General features: G+C 37.1%; 1 protein-coding gene across 5 annotated transcripts in view; it reads right to left on the bottom strand.

Annotated features, from left to right (window-relative positions):
• The window catches only part of LOC150088570 (uncharacterized), a 453,076-nt gene that overhangs the window by 281,241 nt on the left and 151,623 nt on the right, over positions 1-20,212 (bottom strand). For all 5 annotated transcript variants that reach the window (XR_016546740.1, XM_090369575.1, XM_090369576.1 and 2 more), the window contains exon 9: positions 9,069-9,180. Coding sequence is in view for 4 of the 5 variants with exons in the window: in XM_090369575.1 (XP_090225701.1) it covers positions 9,069-9,180 (112 nt within the window). In the remaining variant the exon portion in view is untranslated. The remainder of the gene's footprint in view (positions 1-9,068; positions 9,181-20,212) is intronic.

The raw sequence follows: 20,212 nt of genomic DNA, 5'->3' as shown, positions 1-20,212 counted from the left end.
ATATATACTCACTTGCTGTCATGTGTGTGGTGTGTGTGTGTGTTGCACCCACGCACAGAGAGGCTTTAAAAACTCATTACCAGGTTGTTTTTTTTTTTTGTATAATCTAGTTACCAATAGGCTTTGTTAACAATAGGGGTTAATGGATTAATCATCTTTAATCTACTTAGGGGAGGTAACTGCACCTGCATCTTGGGGGCTAGTAATGGTGAGACGTCTTTACTTTCATTACTGGAGGTGTGTCTATGATACTGTAGAAGAGTTTGCTTTCTAACCTCATTACTAGACATCTGTAATAGTAATGGAGGCATGTGATGCAAGAAAGCAAGCATATGAGCTTATGTAGTATCAGCCATTTTAGGACATAACTACAATGCTTCTCTCTAAAGTCGATGGTTGTGGTATTAAACAGGATTGAGGTTTGGTAAACACTAACGAAAACAAAGAAATACAGAATGAAAACAGTCATAGCCACATTTTTAAAAATGCCTTAAACAAAATTAAAAATAAGCTTAAACATTAACAACAACCTTTCCTCTCACTCACCACACCCACCCCTCCAACTAAAAAGATCCCTAAAAAACACTTAGGTTAAAACCCTACCAACCACTGATAAAATAGATGATCTTAACTCAATTGTTGGAAAAAAAGCATAGGTATTAATGTTATAAAACATCCGAGCTAAAAGAATAGACTGGATGTTTTACAAAACACCCGTCTAGTAAAATATCCAGTTTCCTCATTGCCAAACAGGTGTCTGGTAAAGAGCAGTGGAGTAGCTACCATGTAGGCAGGCAAGGCAATTGCCTCAGGGCCCGGGGCCTTTAGAGGTCCAGTGTCTTTGGCTGTCTCCTCCTTTTGCAATTTTCATTAATTAAGTAGGGGTCCGAACATGTTCTTTGCCTCCGGGCCCGAAAAAGGATAGCTACGCTACTGGTAAAGAGAAACCAACATGAAGGACCTAATTACCCCTAGATACACTATCAAACCCATGACAGGCAACTCCAAGAACTGGGTTGTGGAACTCAGCCCAATAGCATGGCAAGTCCGTGCAAACCAAACATGGATATTTATCAACTGGAAAAGCCACAGATTCCATGAACACAGTGGTTTCCAAATCTTACAGGTGATGCAAGTTTTGCCACACAACCCACACTTGCAGCCAAACCACCCCAACTTGTGGCCACTGTGCCAATAAAGGCCATAACTACAAGGACTGCCCAAAAAAAGACGAAGAACCAAAATGTGCCAACTGCAAAAGCCAAAAACTGGATGCAGCACACTCACTTAGAGACAACCAATGCCCCATCTGTATAAAAATCAAAAGCTTAAGCCAATCCAGAATTGATTATGGCAGTACACCTTAAACCTTATAATACTACAACAGTTAAATTCATCCAACTAAATGCGCAGAGGGCAAGGGCCGTAACCGACCAGGTTAGGCTGAAGGCTGACGAAATTAACGCAGACATCATCATCCTGCACGAACCGCACACCCACTCCAAACTCAGAGGGTATCCACTCAACTATAAATTAATACAGGCAGAAGAAATCACTCCATGGGCTGCAATCCTAGTTATCCAAAATATCCCACCTGTGCACGACCTGTGCCCAAGTCATCAACCGCACTTGGCACCTTTTATGTCATTTCCCTATACTGCAGACCTGATGAGGACATCACTACAGCTACTAGATACCTGGAACACGCCACCAACCTACTAAGAGGAGAAAAAATTATTGGGGCTGATGCAAATTGCAAATCCCTGGCTTGGTACAGCCATACCCCGACAGGCAAGGTACCAGGAATGGACAGTTATTGGAGGAATTCATTGCGAGCTCTTCCATCGCCATCCTCAACAGACCAAAGCAGCTGCCAACGTTCTGTAACCTCCGATTTGAGACAACAATAAAAGTCTCCCTCACCACCCGAAATATAGCAGGCAATCACTGATTGGACGATCCGGATGCCTGGACTACATCCACCATAGGGTCCTGATCAATCAACTCAACAGGAACTTGCATCAACAACCACCTGCAGAAAGAATTCCATATCGTTATGCATTGCAAAAGGCAAACTGGGACCTATTCCAGGAAACCCTGACAGCGAACAAGAATAGAAGAATACAAGAACTAACCACTGCCAGAAACCCTGATGACCTACAGATGACCATCACAGGAATCGTTACAGAGGCTGCCAACATCTCGATCAAAAGAAAACGGCCGAAACCAGGGGCTGTGTCATGATGGAGCAATGAATTACAACTCCACAAGGAAGTACAGAACAAAAGGACAAACTTCCAAAGGGCTAGACGGTCATGGCCTGTGCAGGAGGCAGAAGCATTCAGAAATCTATATAGAGAAGCACGAAACTCCTATACAGCCCTTATACGGAAAACCAAAAGAGAATCCTGGGAAAGGCTAGTGACAAATATGGGAAACACTGACCCCTGGGGTATCTTGTACAAAGTAGTCATGAACAAACTCCCCAGAGGGGAGGTACTTACAACCACTGTCACACCACAAGGAGACGAAACTTGTTCATGGGAAGCATCAATAAACAACATCTTAGATGCCACCTTACATCACCAGGTAGAACCACAAACGGAGGAACAAATTCAGACCTGCATAAGCAATGACAATTACCAAACAGAGAATGAAGAACCACAATTCACCAAAGACTAACTCATCCTGGCTGCCTCACGCATAACAGCAAAGAAATCTCCTGGCCCAGAAATCATCAAAAAAGTTGCTGAAACAGAACCAGACTTACTGCTCCATCTCTTCAACCTGTGTTTGAAAGCAGGATCATACCCGCAGGATTGGAAAACGGCCAATGTCAAACTAATAATTAAAAATCCAACAAAACCACCAAAACAGCCATCCTCCTATAGACCAATAGCTCTCCTCACCATCATTAGCAAACTCTTTGAATGATTATTACTATCAAGAATAAACCATCATTACCAACTGGCAAACCTACCCTCACCAAACTAGTATGGGTTTAAATCAGGTCAATCTACTGTTGATGCCCTCAAAAGCTTAATTACTCAAGCACAAGAAAAGGAGAAAAAATACTTCCTAGCCATATCCATTGACTTTGCCGGAGCGTTCGACACCTTATGGTGGCCGAGCATCCTGGGTCGGCTCCGGCAGGCAGAGGTGCCTGGCAACCTGTTCAATGTGCTCCGGAGCTACCTCACTGATAGAGAAATAAAGGTCAACATTCCATACAGAGAAATAAGAAGGAAAATCTTCAGAGGCTGCCCACAGGGATCAGTCCTAGGACCAACGTTGTGGAACCTCCTGATGGATGAATTCCTACATAAAGACCTGGAAGGGGTCCACTTGCAGGCTTTTGTGGATGACCTCGTCCTGACAATAGACGCTAATTCTAGAGCACAACTAGAAACACTTGCAAATCGCACCCTGAAAATCCTCCAGGACTGGGCTAGACTACACCTACTCCAGATTTCACCAACAAAAACAAATTCTATACTCTTAAAGGGAGCAATGGACACCCGCAGGCCACCCTCAAATAAAGATTGGCACCACAACCGTACAGCTAAGCACAGAACTTAAATACTTGGGAGTCATACTGGATACCCACTTATCATTCAAACCTCACCTCAATTATCTCAGAAGAAAAATACGGAGCTGCACCGCCAGGATAAACAGGATTGCGCGGCGAGACTAGGGACTAAAACAACAAACAACGATGCTCTATTACAAAGCAGCATTTCTACCAATTGTGACCTACGCAGCGGGTGCATGGTACAAAAAGGCCAGCACTGCTGTCAACTACGAATTCTAGATTCTATATACAGAATAATGCTCCTCACTGCCACCCATGCTTGCACCACAGTGAGCACTCACGCCCTACAAATCATAGCTGGAACTATCCCCATAGACCTCGAGGTGGTTAGGAGAGGCATACTCTACGAGCTTAGTAAGGGTAATGCTGGCACACACCAGGACTTGGATGCAAACCCAGGAAACAACCGTGCGGCAGAAAAAAGAAGGCATCAGGCCCACCTGCTGCAGGTGTGGCAAATGCCGTGGGACACCTCTACAAAAGGCCAGATAACCTGGATGTTTTTCCCCACTGTGAGCAGATTCCAGCCAAAGCTCCCAACTTGGTATGCACCAAGTCTATTTGCAACTTACCTGCTCACAGGACATGGCACCCTAAATGCCAAACTAAGTGCACTGGGAATAGCGGACGATCCAAACTGCACCTGCAGCGAACAAGAAACATGGACTCGCCTAATGTTTGACTGCCACCAATATGACGACCTCCGATGTCAACTGGTGACAAAATTGAAACACTTCCCCCAAAGACCGGGAACAATATATCCTGGATGACAGAGAATCATACACAGCCTTTACTAATTATGCCCAGGAATTATTCGCTAGGTGTCGAACCATACAATCTCAACAAATGAACCCACAACCCAATCAAAACGCGAATGAAGACTCAGAGCCTGAAACTGGATAACATGAAAGAAAACTGCAGAGGAGTAACAAAGCAACACTATATTATGACAAGACTAAGGATGGAGACCAGAACTAAGCCTGCCTGATCACGGAAGCTGAAATGCCATCACAAAATGTGACTACGCAGTTCTAACAAAGAACAATATCTATATCTGAATCTAGAGAAACGGACGCGGAACTCAACTACATAAAAGACCACAATCCTGGACTGAACCAGTGATCGGATTGGAACACGCCGATCTAGACCATTAACAGCACAGCATATTAAAAGATTGCATATTTGGTCTTGCCTTGTCACGTCTTTTTTGAATGTCATGCACCAAACTGTCTCAAACTTCACCCACCAGACTGTCTTGTACACCAAACTATTATAGCCCAAATTGTTGCATATGGGAAACTGTCTTACAAATTCTTGCACCAAACTGATATGGACCATAGAAATATTTAAATTTTTAAAATTATAATTTAAGTGTGCAGTCATTATACAGAACCAGTCCCATATTTCTTAAGTATTCTCTGCAATGATTGCTGCTCTCTGCTAATGTAACAGTTTTGTTTCAGGGAGAGAGAATAACAATTATTTTATTAGTAGTGTGGTGTGCTGCTGATAGGTAACAAAGGCTACTTAACATATTTTGGGACTTTTTTTTTTTTAAAAATCTTTAGTTCTTTAAGGTAAGTGCCTACAATATGATGCATTTCCCACATGATATGGTACACTGCAGAAAAGGTTGACCTCTCTTGATTTACTACTCTTTATTTGGCAAAAATTTCTTACATTTCTCTAACTACTGCATTAATTCCTTGGATATGTCGTGGAATTTTGAATATATTATCTTTACAGACTTCCTCCTTATATCACTCTTGCAGAATTTGCAAAATTATTTGTCGTTCTTCATGTAAAATCATATTATCATCAGGAATGGCATTTAACCTTTGAGCAAGAAAATTTATAAATCTTCTGTTAATGGTTATTAGAAAATATGAGAGATTTAACTTTTGTTCCCTTTTAACACTTTTTTGGCATTGGTTATAATTTTTAATTTACTTGATAAAAGATGGTCACTTCAAATCTCAAATCCCTTATATCTTCAAATAATTAGTTAAAGTCCCTTTCTGTAATGACATAATCAGTTATGTTTCCTTCACGTAACTCGTGGCTATCTTAATGCTGAAATGCTGTTTGCAAACAGGAGTACATGATTTGTGAAAAAGTATGGTAGTCTTCCAATATTATTGTTAGGTCTGTAATACAATAACAGTAAAATACACTTCACTACAAATTTTCATAATATACCCCTACAAATGCAGTTGTTTAACCTGCATCTAGAGACAGATATTTCCCAATTTAAATCCCAAACAAAACTTTTTTTTTAATCTGTTTTTATATTCTGCTGCTCCATTGTTTTTTGAACTTTCAACTTGGTTGTATGCATAAACAAATTTCATCATTCAACTTTCCATCTTAAATTGTGCATCTTACAATCTGCATTTAACCTGACAAGCAGGGATGGGCAGTTCCAAGGGTGCAAGGGGTGCATTGCTCCCGGGTGCCAACGATCAAAGGGCGCCTGGAAACCTGAAACTTACATACACATATGAATAAAATTTTAAAGAGGTTGTCAAATTTCAATTGACACCCAGGGCCACATACTGAACTGGATGAACTGGGTGGTGTTTTTCCTAATCTTGCAGCACATCAATGTGCTGGGGCACACAGACTGGGAACCACTGGTCTAAAGATTACAGGGGGGGGAACCTTTTGATCCCCTTGAGAGAAAAAGTACACTTCTCTCCAATTCTTCGTCATTGTGTAAATTGAACTAGACAAAAGGGGGGGGGAAGAACAGGAGTCCTGATACAGGACTTTAAAATAATATCTTATCTTACATCACATCTTACTTCCAAAATGAATTAATTTATAATTACTGTTTAGCTGGTATTGATCTTTTTAGTTTCTGCTATACCTCTGTTCTGATATCTGTGAATATATAATAACTATACGATAACCATAAATAATGCATTTTTTTTAAAAGGAAAACATCTACTAGCACTATTCACGTATGTCAACTACCCACTCTTGCAATGTCTACAAGAAAACAACTCACAAGTGAGCATGCAGCACACTGTGTGTCATTCAATATTGTTGGAATAATCCAAGAGGTCAATTGTGGATTTTGAATATCTTTCTTTATTTTAACAATATAATGGATATGGCAAGCACAAAATAAAAGCAACAATGACTAAGAGAACACATTTTGATTTTCCTCTGATTAGCCAGTGTTACAGTGAAATTCTGAAATAAAAGGTCAATAAACATTTTAAAATGCTTATAGTTCAAATAGCTTAATACTCACTGAATTTAAAATTTTTTTCTGGTAAATGGAATGCTCTGCACTATAATGTTAAAATATTATAGTCGTAATGGTGGCAGTTTTTTATTTTTCCTTTCTTTTTTGTTAACCGGGTTCTGATTTTCAGTCGCCCATGAAGTTTTTATACAATCCTTGAAAAGTTTAACATTAATGCTTGTGAACATTTATGAAGAAAAGAAAAAAAAATCTTGTTAGTATTATTACTATTTTAATAAATAACTAGGGGGTTCAACCCCCTGCTCACTTGACTCACCAACCCACGCACACACTTTTCTACATAAAATGTACAAAATGTAGTAGAGGCATGGAGTGACCGAGTAACTCAAAAATCTTTTCTATGTAAAAGACACACCTGTCGAAACGCACTGATTGATATCTAATCAGGAAATGACTTATGCAATTATTTTCCTGTGCATTTGTAGTAACACAATTGTCCTGCCCAATAGTACCACATGACCCGCAAACCCCTTCTCTTCTCCCATATCTCCAGCCACCGCAATTTGCAGTGGCTGGAGACTAGGTACCTGCGCAGTGATCTGATTGGGGTGTATAAGGCCTTGAATGGGTTTGAGCACGGTGAATACTGATGGGATCCTTCCACTTGCTCAGATTACGAACCTAAGGGGGCATAAATTCAAATTAAGAAAGGACAGATGTAGAATAGATGTGCGGAAATTTGCCTTTAGCCAGTGGGTGGTTAATTGCTGGAACAAACTTCCATCTGTCATTGTGGAAGTTGATAGGTTGAATAAATTTAAGGAGGAACTGGACAAGCATTTGGAGGGAATGGTGTGATTTTTTTTTTGCTGATGCTGCATAAGCTCATACACTTGCTTTCTTGCATCACATGCCACTACTACTACTACTACTACTACTACTACTATATCCCCACCACACAGCATTCTCAAGGTGGAATAAATATCACTATGTAATTATTTACCTGTGTTTACATAGGTCACCTAGGAAAAGGCCTTTTGCTTCAGGAATTCCTCATAATGCATGAGGAATGCTGTTGCATTCGAAAGAGCAGGACTAAAATATTTACAAACTACAAATATTTAAGATATTTAAAAAATACTACACTATTTACAAATATACAAACTATGTTGGGTCCCTTCACTGGCTGACATTACAATGGAACATCAAATGATGCCAGGCGTGGTCATATATTAGACAGTGAAGCACGTGCACGAGGTTGGTGAACGTTAGAGGCAGTTGTCTTTCAATTGAAAACAACACTGTAATTATTTACCTGCACATTTGTAGTGACATAACTGCCCCACCCTCTTCTCCCATTAGCCTCAATAAATATCACTAGGAGGAAAACATTTTTAATGTATAGATAACGTTCATAGTATAGTAGTTTACTTAAAAAAAAAAAAAAAAAAAAAAACAATTGTAACTACTATACATGTCGTTTTCTGACTTTTCTACTCCCTTTCCTAAAATAATAACTTTGAAATAAAATAAGCAGCATGCAAATGTAATCTCTATACTTTTCTGTATAGAGATTACATTTTCTCTGCTTCAAAACAATCAGATATGTCATGTGATTTTAAGTCATCATTTTCACTGCTTCCAGTGACGATCACAGTCTGCATTGCCTTCATAAGTGGACGAGTATTACTGTGGGAAGAAGTAAGTGTAACAAAGCCAGTACGCTCAACAAATGTCAGAGATGCCAGGAAAATATCAGTTATTATATCCAGCAGTCACACTTGACATAAAGTGCACTAAAAGTGAAGTCAGGGAAAAAATAACAGTGAAGCCTGTTATCTGATTTTTTTATGGCTATACTTCTTCAATTCAAACAGAACTGATGCTGACAGAAAGTAAAAACATTACATGAGGAATGCTAAAATTACTACTGACAGCCATTCAAATTTAAATGGTTCTGACACACTGAGGCAGCAAAGGGATGCCCACTTGCAGGCTAAATTTCTGAACAACCTTTTCAGTTTTATAATAATTGTAGATTTTGATGTTTCATTTTATAAAAATAGTAAAATGGTTTCCCACTGACCTGAAAAGAACAGAAACGTTTGGGTAAGAGAACAAAAGAGAATATAAAATCAAGAACATATCTTGCATGTAACAAATCAAAAACTTATTCCCTAAGCAGCTGAACTCAGCAGAAAAACTATAACAGTAAAAATGCTAAAAAAATAAAAGTAAGGAAAGCTAATAATGATAACTTACATTATTTTTTTTCTTCTCATTATCTAAACTTTCTTTCAATGAAATAATTTCTGTCTTATGATTATTTAAGTCATCATGTAGTTGTCTGAGAATTATATCCTTCTCTTCCAGCCTAAAATATATAATAAAGCATTACTTTTTGCTTCATATTATAAGTTATAAAAAGCAATAAGTTACATAGTAGTAAAGTTATACAGAGTAATAAAGTAAAACTATAAAACTACAAGACTTTATATTCATAAAACTTCAAAAAAATCTGTTATGTCCATATTTCATATAAAAGAAACTTTCACCTATTTTTGCATAATTAATCTCTTTGTTGACTAACTTTACCATTGAGTTAAGTGACAATAACCACAAGCAAGTTAAATAAATCCTCATTAATCCTTTTATAACTTTACTAATTTCATCAAAATATAACTATCAAAGAATAATATAAATATCAACTTTTAGAAACCAGAAATAAGGAAATCTTAATGCAGATCAACTTTATATCCTGTATATAACAAATCAAAAAAGTCAGAAGAAATCAAAAAGATGAAATCTCTGCAAAAGACTATTTTAACAAGAGTGTATCATTGCAGTATTCAACTCTAAATCCGTAAATTAAGAAAATGAATACACAGAACTATTTAAAACATGCCCTAAGAAAAACAAAAGTGCACAACTTTTTCCCATGTTTTCCAGTCTATAAAATAATCAGAATAGCATATTAAAAACCAAGAATTTGACAAGAGACTTTCAACATCATCAACAGTTGGTTTAATGGCAAGAGAAGAAAATAACAGACTTTATGGCGATCAACTCCCAGGATGAACCACTGTATCACTCATGGGAAATTTAACAAGTTAAGTGCCATAGTGCCAAAAGGTTTGTCAATAATTCAGCACTTCGTACAATGGGTTTTGTCAAAACAATTCAATGGCTAAAGCTTCATACTGTATAAATTTATAATTAGGGTTTACTCTGACTAGAGTTATTGCTGAATCTATTATAGGAGTGTGATTGCAAGATTGTGTATGTTGACTAAGTTCAATTATGGAGTGTTTTGACTGTAATCTATTACTGTGGTAGTAAGCACTGGTATTTGCTGTTCTAGATCATCTGAATTTGACAGTTGTGCTGCCTACATAGCATGCATTGTAGTTTGTTGGCATTTAATGAGATATGTGGCGCGTCCATAGCCAGGTGGGCAGGAGCAGGAGTACGTAGCACACGCTTCTTGATAAGACCGGGGTTCGAGCCCATGACCACCAAATACGGAGGATGTGGAAAGGTCAGGGAATGACCACCGCATATCCCCGGAGCAATATGGCCTTAGTTGATAATGCACCAAAAACAAATAAACATGAGATGTTATTTATGTCCTGCACTTGTATGTTTCTTACTACTGTATTTGTATGGTTTCTTTGTATCTGTTGAAAAAAAGTTAGATAATTTTGACTAGGAACAATGATAAATTAGCAAATACAGATTCTCTGTACAAAATTACACCCAATAATTTCGTACAGAAAATCTGCATTTGCTAATTTATCATTGTTCCTAGTCAAAATTATCTTGCCTTTAATGAAATTCTCAAAATTCAGAGTGCAAAACACTAATCAGGTCTAAATTAATTAATACATCAACATATCTGACAACAATATTCTAGCATTTTACGATGTTGTCTCATTATACACAAGACATAGATGTTGATTATACACTAGGGAAATGGAAAATTATTATCAGTCGACTCCACACTGAAAGAGCGCACATCTCTCAATATTAGTAGCATTTTAGAGTTAACTAATTCTCATTAAAGGACATTTTTGGTTCAAAAACAAGATCTACAAACAAATTTATGAACTCCTCATGGGACTAGATGTGTCAACCTCATTCTCAGAAATCTATTTAGCAGCTGTCGAGGACCAAATCCTTAACCATTTTCCTTCTGACATTAAGCTTTTTATAGGTTGTGCCAGCGACATATTGTTAGTCACCAACAAAACTGTCCTTGACAATCTCCTACAAAAAATTCAGTTCTGTGCATGATAGGCTTAAATATACTTTAGAGTTGGAAGAAAACCATAGTATTAATTTGCTTAATGTGACCATTTACAAATTTGAACACAAACTAAAAATATGTATACAGGGTGTTTCAAAACTGATGGTCAAAAATTTAAAGGCGAACTGTACAATATGCAAAAAAAGTCCAGTAAACATGGGTCCTTAAGTGAATTGTTTTCGAGATATTGCACATTTCTAGTTGGGATCCACCACTGACAAGGTGAACTGTAGAGTTGGGATCCACCACAGACTTGTTTAAGTTTGGTTATGCTAATTCTCTTCCTTCCTTTTCCCTCTCTCAATGCTCTGAGACATAGCAGCCATACTAGTACTTGTCAAAGGATAGTCAACATGGAAAGAGGTTACAGCAACAAAGAGTATGCAGACATGCACTTCGTGTATGGTAAAGCCAATGGCAGTGCACTCGAGGCTGCACATTTGTACCAAGAAGCATTTCCCCGGCGAAGGCAGCCCAACAGTGCACATTCATCAGAGTACATCAATGCCTTAGAGAGCATGGGCGCTTCGCACATGGAGTACAAGCAGTTCACAGCTTTTTGCTAAACTGCTCCCATAGTCAGTGGCGGATCTTAACAGAAAATATGCATTATCTCAAAAACAGTTCATTTGTGGCCTAATGTTCACTGGGACTTTTTTTGCTTATTTTAGTTTGTACTTTTCATCCTTAAATTATTTACCATCACTTTTGAAACACCCTGTATATAGAAAGAAAATGCACACAGCAAAATTTTTATATTTTTATTTGCATCATCCATACAGTACAAAACATGCCCTCAGTTTTATACAAGCAGATTTACAATGCAATAAAATATAGTCATGCACCAGAAGATATAGAAGCAGAATTACAATATCTAACCAAAACCTTCACAAAAAGAAAATACCCAATACAGTTAATACAAGACACTATATCTGAAGTAAGAAATAAAATAAATAATCCTCCTACTATAAACAAAACAAACAATAATAAACAGTGCACCAAAGTCGCACTTTCACCACAGTCAGTTCGCTCGACAACTTAGTAATATCCTTTCAGGCACTAATACTATGCTAGTTTTCTATTCATACAATAGACTGGGAACTTTTCAACAGATACAAAGAAACATACAAATACAATCTCCAGGACATAAATATAAATAACATAATATATCTCATTAAATGCCAACAAAACTGCGATACGTGCTATATTGGTAGCACAACTGTCAAATTTGGATCATCCAGAACAGCAAATAGAGGGCTTACCACCACAATAACAGTTTACAGTCAAACCACTCCATAACTGAATTTAGTCAACATACACAATCTTGCAATCACACTCCTTTAATAGAGTCAGCAACAACTCTAGTTAGATTAAACTCTATAAATTAATACAGTATGAAGCTTTAGCCGTTGAGTGGTTTCGACAAAACATCATACAAAGTGCTGAAAGCTAAATTACTGACAAACTGTTTGCCAATGTGGCACTTAACATCTATTAAATTTCCCATATGCAATATAGTGATACATCCTGGGAGTTGATCACTATAAAGCCTATTACCGTCTTCTCTTGCCACGAAACCAACTGATGATGTCAAAAGTATCTTGTCAAATTCTTGGTATTTAGTACGCTATTCTGATTCTTTTAAAGATGACAACCTGGGAAAGAGTTCTTTTCTTCTTTAGGGTATGTTTTAAATAGTTTAACTTTAATTCTTTTCACCTTCCATGAATTCATTTTCTTAATTTACAGATTTAAAGGTGAGTACGGCAATGACAAGATTTTGCTAAATAATTTAATGAAAAATTTACAGTACTTCAACAAGTTTTAGCTAAACAATTCAAATTGTGAACTGTGATATATGGCGTAATATTAGTATTGGTCATACGTCTCTGCCCTTCCTTTCTTACCAATTAAAACAATGGTAAGAAATGGGAAGTGAGAATGACAAATGGAAATCTAGGTTTACGGGTAACAGCAGAAACTGAAGAGGAAGGCTAAAATGATGTATCCAGGATATAAGATGGAAAAGAAAAATAAGGTATATTTAGAAATGGTACAAGGTCTACTAAACAAGGGAAAAGTGGAAATCAATAAAGGAATGAGCCAGAATAGCATGTAATTTATTCAATACATTTAAAGACTTAAACACCTAGTTTAAGTCTTTAAATCAGGTCTCCTAGTTTCCATTTCTTTCCATTCCAAACAAGGCAATTTGGAGACCCAAAGTCTTTCTTGGTTACGTTAGGTTAGGTAAGGATAGCTCAATGGTCATAAAAAAAATCCGCATACCAAATTTTTTTAACCTTCTCATAGGAAGTCTTTTGTATGCTGTTTTGTAGTATTATCTGATGGCTTCCTTCACATCACTGACAATGTGGAATCATTATCTTGCTAGATCATTCTTCAATCTTCCAATATTTTTTTTTCAGTGATAGCTGTCAGTACCAGCCAGAGGACAGGGTGACTCGGGCAGTCACCTGGGATGCTAAATTTTGGGTGGCACCATATATGACTGTTTGATTCATCTAAAAATTAACTCATTAGCAGGCATGCTCTGTCAGAGTACGCCAGGCATGGTACTTCTCGGAAATCTCCGAAATGCGGCTGTGTCTTATCTTATGAGTATATCGTATAAGATAGTGTTGCCACTAGAACTGTTTCTTGCTCCAGTCGCCTGCAATCTTGTTTCATTGAAGGTCTGCCCAATCTAATGTACTGTGTTGCACCCGCCCTCTCATGTAAGAAATCCTAGAAGCAATATTTTTCAAGATATTAAAAAAATCTTTTTGAAATAAATCCCTTATTAATAATGAGTGTTTTGATACCATGGTGACATTGGCTAATTACAAATCTGAGCCTCCTCAGTGCTTGCCAATAAGACAAAAGGAAATTCGCTATCACAGTAGGCTATGGCTGCATGAATGATGTACAGTAAACCCCCGCTATTCGCGATATCTGTATTCGCGGTTTCGCGATCGCTGATTTAACATAAAATGAAACCTAAAAAAATGTGAATTTTAAAGCGCCATGAATATTTTCCACCATAAAAAAAACATGGGCGTGGCTAAAATTATCTTTCCCGGTCAAAACAGCGCTCAGTGTGGGGGGGGTGACAAAATCGCGAACGTTTTTCGCTAATCCTTGTTCAGTATGTGTTATGTGCTTGTAATGGAAGTTTTCGTCGTTTGCTTTTAATTTATATGCTTATAAATTGAATAAATTTATCAATTTATAAATTGATATGCTTACAAAAGTGATAAATCTACCGTTTTGCAGTGTAAAACAGACTTTTTCGAGTGTGTTAATGGACGAAAGTGACTTTGTGGGCAAGTTCTTTCTAACACGCACAAAAATATGGCTACGAATAACAAGAGAAATGTGAAAATATCAAAGAAGGTGATGACATTAGCAAATAAAATTGAGTTATTAGACAAAATTTCTAATGGTGAAAGTGTCTCCTTAGTGGCAAAACATTATAAAATCAATGAGTCAACGATACGATCAGTCAAAAAATCGGAAGAAAAAATCCGCCATAGTGTCCGGGAAAACGCGCTAATTGCTTCAAAAATTTGCTCTGTAACTCGTGATGTTAAATTAGAAAAAATGGAAAAGGCTTTAAATCTGTGGATAGAAGACCGAACTCAAAATAAAATTCCATTAAGTTCACTCATCATTCGTGAAAAGGCAAAGCTCCTTATCAATGCTTTAGCGAAACTGGTGATAGTACTGGCAGGATAAGTTTTCTAGCTAGCAAAGGTGCTGGTTTGAAAGATTTGTTTGAAATTTCTAATAAATATTACATTTAATATTAAATTGTTTCTTATTTTCATTTCGATGTCATATGCTTGCATTTCACTATGTACTGTCTATGTACATAGTCATATTATGAAGGTACATATAATACATAAATAGACAAAATTTTGGACTAGTTTTTCTTATATATTTCATACTTTGGAACGGAACCCCTTTATTACTATTGGAGCCATAACTCCGTATTCGTGTTTTCGGTATTCGCGACATTTCTCAGGAACGTAACCCCCGCGAATAGCAGGGGGGTTTACTGTATATTAGAAAATTAATATAAAAATTATACTGATATTTTTATAATCTCATTCTGATCATTAACTAAATAATGGATAAGATATGATACAGCCTTGAAAGTAGTATGTTGTTCAATTACAGTTCATTATGTTATTGCAGTTTTGAAGCTTAAAAAAATTCAATTAAAATTCCTTGTGCAAATTTACCACCTATGAAGGGGGAGGGGCACATAAGTCTTTCCACCCAGGGTGCCTAAATGCTTTGGACTGACACTGATAACTGTGCAGGCTTGTTCTAGGTCACAGCCATCCTCCAGTTTTTTGTTTTTTAATTCACAGTAATCTGCCTAATCATAGAGTCATGTGTGACATACAGTGGTGTGGTCAACATATACACCTTCTCTATTCTCCCAAAAATCTGCTAGGGAGACACCCTCCATTTAAGAAGGCATATAACACTGTACTAATTTTGTACCATCATTACAAATACCATTTGTTCAGGCTGCTACGCATTGCTCCCTGGGCATATAGGATGGCCAGTGTGTTCTATTGTTTAGCAGAAGTATTAGTATCAATCCCTAAATTTACAAAAATGGAAGTGCATAACTTAAATTCAGATAACTGAAAATCTCGATAGTGAGAGCAATTTGATGTGTTTCATTTGAAATTTAACTAAAGTTAATGGGGGGGGAAAAAAAAAAAAAAAAAAAACTCTTTTACATGTAATAAACTCAATACACATTTAATGAGATATTTTTCAGCTTAGTCATCTTCACTAATGCTTTACTAGGCCTGAAGGGTTTTTTTTTTTTTTTTTTTGTTAAAGCCTGGAACATTCCCAAACATCTCTTATTAAGCATGCACCGATATGATCACATTTCAATAAATTTACAAAACTCTACGCATGGTAAAAGTTTATTTATTTATTTTATTTTTTTCAGTTAACTGTAACCAAAATCAGTTTCACTTGACATGTTTTATATAATACTGTTTTTTGGGTTAATAAATATTTCACTAAACAAACATCTTTCAAAATCACAAAAAAAATAAATAAATAAATAATAAAAAAACACACAACCTTCCCCATTTCACCTATCCATTTGCTCCAAATGTTTGCGTAGTTCTGCCTTGAATTTATTTAAGCTGTCCACTTCTACGACAGATGGAAGTTTGTTCCAGAAATCAACCACATGCTGGCTAAAGGCATATTTCCACAATCTATTCTACAACTTTCTTCAATTTGAATTTATGTCCAGTCAGGCAATTAATCTGGGCTAGAGGAAGAATCCCATCAGCACTGAGCTTGCTCAAACCATTCAAGGCTTTATACACCTCAATCAAATCACCTCACAGGTGCCTAGTCACCAGACACTGTAATTTGCATGACTTAAGCCTTTCTTCGTAAGAGCAACCCTTTGTTATATTCACTAATCTTGTTGCCCTTCTCTGTACTTGTTCCAGAAGCTCTACATCCTTCCTAAAATGAGGCCTCCAGACCTGTATACAGTACTTAAGGTGGGGTCTGACCTTATACATTGTCCCCTTGTGATTATCCCCCTTGTATTGCCTTATACAAGGGAATAATCGCCTCATTTTCCCTGCTAGAAAAATTCTTGTATATCATTGACAAGACCCCATGAGTTACTCTTGCAGACCATCTGCACTGCTCAAAAAACTTCATATGAGTGCACAATTACTCCCAGGTCCTTTTCATTCTCTACCACCCTGAGTATAATACCACACATTTGATACATTACTCTGGGGGTCCTGCTACCCATATGCAGTACTTTACATTTGTCAATGTTAAACGTCATGTGGCACCTCTCAGCCCATCTGCTCAACTTTTCTAGATCCTGTTGCAGTAGTATACTGTCAGTGTCATTAACAACCATGCCAACCTTCGTATCATCTGCAAACTTAGACATTAAGCCTGATATACCTTCATCAATATCATTAATAAATACAGAAAACAACAATGGGCCCAACACTGAACCCTGGGGGGACTCCACTAATAACATTAGTCCACAAACAGAAGTGTCCATTGATTACCACTCTGTCTTCTCCCACTCAACCATCCCTTTATCCATAGCAACAATTTGCCACCAATGCCACCTGCTCAAATTCATACAGCAGCCTTCCATGTGCAACAGTATCAAAAGTTTTCCTAAGATCCAAGTATATAATATCAACATTATTCTTTGCATCCAGTTCCTTTGTGACCATATCATAGTAACCAATCAAAATGGTCGGACAAGACTTCCCCTTAACAAACCCATGCTGTGTCTGAACTATAACCGAAGTTTTGGCTAGATAATCCTGTAGTGCTGTTACCAGTTTCTCCATTAATTTCCCTGGAACAGAAGTTAAACCAACAGGTCTGTAATTACTTGTGTCACCCTTTGATCCTCCTTTGTGAATTGGGGTCACATTAGCATATCTCTAATCCATGGGTACCTACCCAGAGTCAAAGGAATCTCTCATAATTATGACTAAGGGTTTGCTTGCTTACTTTGCTGCCTCCTTTAATATAACTGGATAGATCCCATCTGCCCCAGGTGCCTTTTTTATGTTTATCTTCAACAGTTTCTGCTCCACTTTGCTCTTAGTTATTAGAAAATCGTTTAGCTCACTGCCAGAGTTTAATAAACCTCTGGCATTCCCCTCCCTGAATAACTCCTCCTGTGTAAATTTATATGCAAAATACTCATTCAGTTCACTAGCTACCTGAGCAGGATCATCATCAGCTGAACCATCAATATCAAGGGGACCAATCTCATTCATTCCCTTCCTTCTAGAGTTTACATAAAGTAAAAAAAACTCTTTGCTGTTTTTCTTTGCATCCTTTGTCAAAGATTTCTCATAATCTGCCTTTCCCTGCCTAACATTCTTTGCGACTTGATTACAGACCAACTTATATATCTACCATAGGCTTCTGTGTCACCTATTAATTTATATATCCCATTCATTTTTCTTCTCTACCACATGTCTCATTAATTCATCTGACATCCATTTAGGCCCAAACAATATTTCTTAATTGATTAATTAAACAGTTAATTCCTTGAATGCCTCTCACTTAGAATTTGCTGTTGGTGACATCATCAGTTGGTCCCGTTGTATAGAATTTAAAAACTGTCTCAGACCACTGCAGTCACCTTTCCCTTTTCCCTTGATAGTAGTTACCTCTTTGAGTAAATCCCACATCAGTACAGTGTGGTCACTGACACCTAGTGGTTCCTTTATCTATGAATTCTTAATGCATGAATAATCACTACTGATAATCAGATCAAGAGTATTACTCCCTATAGTTGCCTACCAAACATGCTGATGTAGAAAACAATAATCCAACAAATCCACAAAAGCCTTGCTAGTGTGTGAGTGACCAACACACAAATTCCAGTCAATATCCGGGAAATTAAAATCCCCAATCATCAGTTGGTCCCATTGTATAGAATTTAAAAACTGTCTCAGACCACTTCAGTCACTATAAGACTTCCTGATTTACTGGCCCACTATTTCCCTGTACAGTTTTTTATTATACTCATCTGAGTCATTAGGCCTATAACCCACTCCTACTCTCAATTTTGTTTTGCCAGTGTTTATATCACACCAAACTGACTGAACACTGCACTGTCCACCCATATCAACTGGCTGCACTTGCTTAGATTTTATGTGTTTCTTAACTAATAGCATAACCCCTCCTCCCTTCCTGTACACACTGTACGCCCCAAATTCCAATTCTGCATTCCTTATATCTGTGTGAAACCACATCCCTGATATCCCAACAATACTGAAATAATACATAAGTAATTTTTCAATACTGATTAAAGGCTCTCAAATTCTTACTTTTTGGGCATGATCTCACACACACACACACACACACACACACACACACACACACACACACACACACACACACACACACACACCCTAAAGTTTGGAATTGTTTCATTTTTCTTAATTTTCAGTTTTTATTAAAATAGGACCAACTTCTTTACCAATTTTGATTGAAATAGGTTCTATTATGCATAAAAATCAAAAAACCGAAATAATATTTAAGAAATTTCTGGAGTATTTGAGAATATTCTAGAAATGTGTTGAAAATTCCCGAATGGTGGAATGTTTCAGTTGATTCTAGAATATTCTAGAAATTGGGAGCACTATTTCTATATTTCAGAAGATTGTAGATGGTTCTTAGAGTATTTTGAATAATATAAATTGAAGAGCAAGAGCTGTAACTTATAAAATCAAAAACCCATCATTCGAAGAACAGCTTTCGGTGTAAGTTTTGTGTGCTTCATGATAAACATGGCATGAAATAAGGAACTGAGTGTCGAAAAAAAAAAAAAAAAATGCTATCATAACTCTATAAAAAAAAGTTATTCCATGAGAAGTACTGGCAAAAAACTAGGCATTTCATTTAAAGGAGTACAAACTACCTTTTGATGATTCAAGGAGACCGGCAGTTTAAAGAACAAACCACGATCAGGATGACCATGCATAACTATAGAAGCACAAGATAAGACAATAACATCGATTTCTAAATACAACTGATGACTTCACTGCACCTGAAATTTGAGCCAAGTTCAACAGGATCAGAGAAACTTCTGTGTCTACCTCTACTGTAAAACTTAATCTTAAACAAGCAGGACTTTGTGGTCAGGTAGCAGTCCGAAAACCCTTACTGAAACCAGAAAATTGAAAGAAATGTGTGGTTGGGCTAAGAGCCATCAATACTGAACAACTGAAGGGTGGAAAAACATACTGTGGATGGATGAATCTAAATTTCAAATTTTTGGATCCAAGTGTAGAGTTTATGTGAGAGATGATCAACTGAAGTAAAAATGGTGCTGCATTGTTTAGCAGCTACAGAAAAAAGCACTATGGTGGTTCCATCATCAGAATTGAAAAAATTTTAAGAAAAGAAGGCTATAAAAACATTCTTGATCATAATACATCCTGTGTACTTTGACTTCAGGGAAGAAATGTTATATTACAACAAGACAATGACCTGAAGCACAGCTCTAAGAGGTGCAGGAACTTTCTAGCAACTAAAAGAAGAT

This window comes from Mastigoproctus giganteus, chromosome 3 (genome assembly GCF_048544385.1).
Source record: "Mastigoproctus giganteus isolate SK-2022 chromosome 3, ASM4854438v1, whole genome shotgun sequence".
NCBI classification, from domain to species: Eukaryota; Metazoa; Arthropoda; class Arachnida; order Uropygi; family Thelyphonidae; genus Mastigoproctus; species Mastigoproctus giganteus.
Note: the sequence above shows the minus strand (reverse complement) of the source record. Positions and strands in the feature narration are given on the sequence as shown.